The 2,865-nt window shown below is 51.7% G+C and overlaps 2 protein-coding genes across 2 annotated transcripts in view; both read right to left on the reverse strand.

Annotated features, from left to right (window-relative positions):
• LACBIDRAFT_300223 (uncharacterized protein) lies at positions 1 to 1,542 on the reverse strand (the record flags this gene model as incomplete). Its single annotated transcript, XM_001890838.1, has 4 exons — positions 1 to 583; positions 634 to 767; positions 823 to 1,372; positions 1,514 to 1,542. Coding segments are annotated over 4 exons (1,296 nt in total), but the record flags the coding sequence as incomplete, so codon positions are not given.
• A 545-nt stretch (positions 1,543 to 2,087) lies between these two features.
• LACBIDRAFT_256821 (uncharacterized protein) overlaps positions 2,088 to 2,865 on the reverse strand; it is a gene marked incomplete at both ends in the record, with an annotated part of 7,940 nt that continues 7,162 nt past the window's right edge. The window contains 3 exon segments of the mRNA XM_001890839.1: positions 2,088 to 2,156; positions 2,175 to 2,510; positions 2,614 to 2,826. Coding sequence (XP_001890874.1) covers positions 2,088 to 2,156; positions 2,175 to 2,510; positions 2,614 to 2,826 — 618 coding nt within the window.

Raw genomic sequence — 2,865 nt, forward strand, 5'->3', positions numbered from 1 at the left:
CGACCTAAAGATACATAAACGCCATGAGCACGAGATAGAGCAGAGAGAAAGACGCAGCAACACACCAACAACCGCCCAGTTCCTCGTACTCGGAATCCTCAACGTCTCACACTCCACCACCCACCCGCAATGCACACTCAGCGTTGCCAGCCAGATCCGATACATCGAATACGAGCTAGCGTTGCTCCCATCCCCACCAAGGTTAAGGCTCTCGGTAAACTGCTCCATCGTCATCCCAAAACCCTCAGGTAGTGGATACACAGATGAACTGTCCCTTTCGAATTTAGTATCGAACTTCCACGCACAACACGGGATGGAGAGGTACCCAGCTGCATCATGCAGCGTTGCTAGGACTGGGATCCAGGGCGTTAATTCGTCAGCGTGATTGCCAATAATAAACGCGTTTCTGGGGCTGATAAAGGATGGATCCAGAGCTTCGTCAGTGGGGTTGAAAGCGTGGACGTGCAGCTGAGCTTGAGTTTCAATGGGGTAGTGTGACCAGGACGCACGTGCCCGAAGATCAACGCCTGAGCCCACGTAGCCTTCTGCTGTGAGGATATGCGTGAGGAGTCCATTTCCGCATCTACCACGGAGTAGTCAACAAGTGAGTGATTGGAAGAGGGGAAGTCGTACCCCAGGTCTAGAAAGCCCCCAGGTGGTCGTGGCCAGCTCTTCCAGGGTTCTTCAGCCGAATCGACCATCGTTGATCCCGAAGTCGAGAAGGTGTCCTTCCACAAGAGCATCAAGTAGGTTGCGATCCCAATATCCTAACTGGTCCGTTAGGTATTATCCTAAAGGAGGAACCGAGTACTGAACACACACCTCGAAAACATGCTTCAATGGATCCGTAACTTCCTGCCACGTATCCACCAGCGAATTGTGTCGCTCCCTCATAACTAGGTACAGATCCTGATAAGCCTCCCGCAAGACTAAACAGTCGTGCTGGACCCGCTTCTTGTAATTTGTCATTGCGCCCCATCCATATCGATGGAGTGTTTCTAGGAGGGCTAGACAGGTGCGGTATAAGCGGGAGTTTGGATCCGTCGGGGTATTTGGCAAAGGGAGTGCTTCGATACGGAGCCTGGGCAAAGTATCGGTGTTTATGGGCGAATGGATGTAGCGGAACGCAATGTGCGATACGGAGGGATGGTAGTAGGGTAGCGACGCGCCTGGAGCCACGATGGGGGTAAGGATAAGCGTGTCTGGGTTTCCGGACTCGGAAGCATGAAGGGAGCAGTATTGTTCCAACGCCGCATCTCTTCCGGGTCTTCTAGGCAAGAGTCGGCGATGTATACATTGGACAGGGTGGTATCCCTCCAAACGCGGAACGGCTTCCGCGAATTCTGACTCTGGTTCTTCAACAACTTCCGATCTCAATACATCTCAGACCCTTACGATTTCAATCGGGAAGTTGGCGGGGCAAGAGATGATGGGTGTCCAAGTTGTACCATCGTGCATCAAAGCTGGGGTAAAGTTTTCCGTGGGATCGTACTGAACGGGCTCGAACCGAGGCCTTTGAGCGGCGCCGTTGCCCGACATCATCAGCAGTCTACACCAAGATTAGCGTGTCATCTTGGTGAAGCCCAATGAAACGTACAGTACATGTAGAACGGCTAATACTCCAGGCAGCAGTCTGTAACACCAATAACTGAACACTCGTCAGGTAGGGAGTTTTTACAGCACGAGATAGGGGGAGGGGAAATGGTGGTGGTTATACATCGAATAAAAAATTCGACGTAATCGATTCTCACGCGTCTTCACAACGCTGCCCCCCAAAATCTGCGTAGGAATTCTCTATATCACAAAAGACATGGACTGTAACTTTGCGTTCATACAGATTTATCATTTGATACACATTTTCGACAAAATAGCTGCGAAAAAGCGACCTTGGAGCTATTCACTGGCAGCGAGGACGACTTCTTCATGTGTCCAGATACTCTGCTCGGGAAATATTTTTTGGAAAGGTGTAGAATTTGTATCGATGACTGCATGCGCGAACTTGGCGAGAACGTAAGTACAACAGACGCAAAAACGAACCTTTGTGTACGCCACCGTGACATGACTTCAGACTCACACCTCGACGAAAACTAAGCCAACACGCCCACCCACCTCCAATACCCCACACTCGCCCTGAGCAACTCCTCCGAGACCAACCCCTCCTCATTCCCTCCAACAAACTCCCTAAACGCCGCCGAATCCCTCCCCGTCCCATACATACAAAACCCAACCAGCCCAACTCCCAACCTCCCAAATTCCTCTTCCAGGAACCTCGTGATCGGAGTAGCTGGCAGGACTTCCTCGCTTTTCCGAACGCATGCTATCCATTGTTGGAATGGTATCAGGGGGAGGGGAGTGGCGGTACCACCGAGGAGAGAGGCGAGGGTGTGGGTTATATGGGGCCAGGGGCGTCGTATAGGGTTCTCGAGGTGATATATTTGTTCGAAGGATGGCGAGAATAAGAGGTCGATGAGGATTTCGCTTGCGCGGTCAACGGGGAGCCATGAGGCTGTCTACCACACGAAAACATCCCATCAAATGGGACATAAAAACGAGTACGGAAAGACTCACCCCCCGCAAATCAGGCACAACCCCCAAACTCTGCATAGTCCTCACCATTAACGAGACATGCTCCCATTCATTCCACGCTCCTTTTTCTGTCGTGCCTGTAATTTGTCCGAGACGTACGACGGAAGCGCATACTGTCGACCCAAAGAGCTGATTCACGCTCTCAAGAAGTTGTTCACAAACCCATTTGGATTGTGCGTAGCCGAATGGTGCGGGGTCCGTTGCGTCTAGTGGGATTTCTGGTACTTGGACGATGGGGGTCTCCGAGGACGAGGATGAGGAAGGCAAAGTGGAATGAGA

The sequence above is a fragment of the Laccaria bicolor genome, genomic scaffold, assembly GCF_000143565.1.
Source record: "Laccaria bicolor S238N-H82 LACBIscaffold_193 genomic scaffold, whole genome shotgun sequence".
Taxonomy (NCBI): Eukaryota; Fungi; Basidiomycota; class Agaricomycetes; order Agaricales; family Hydnangiaceae; genus Laccaria; species Laccaria bicolor.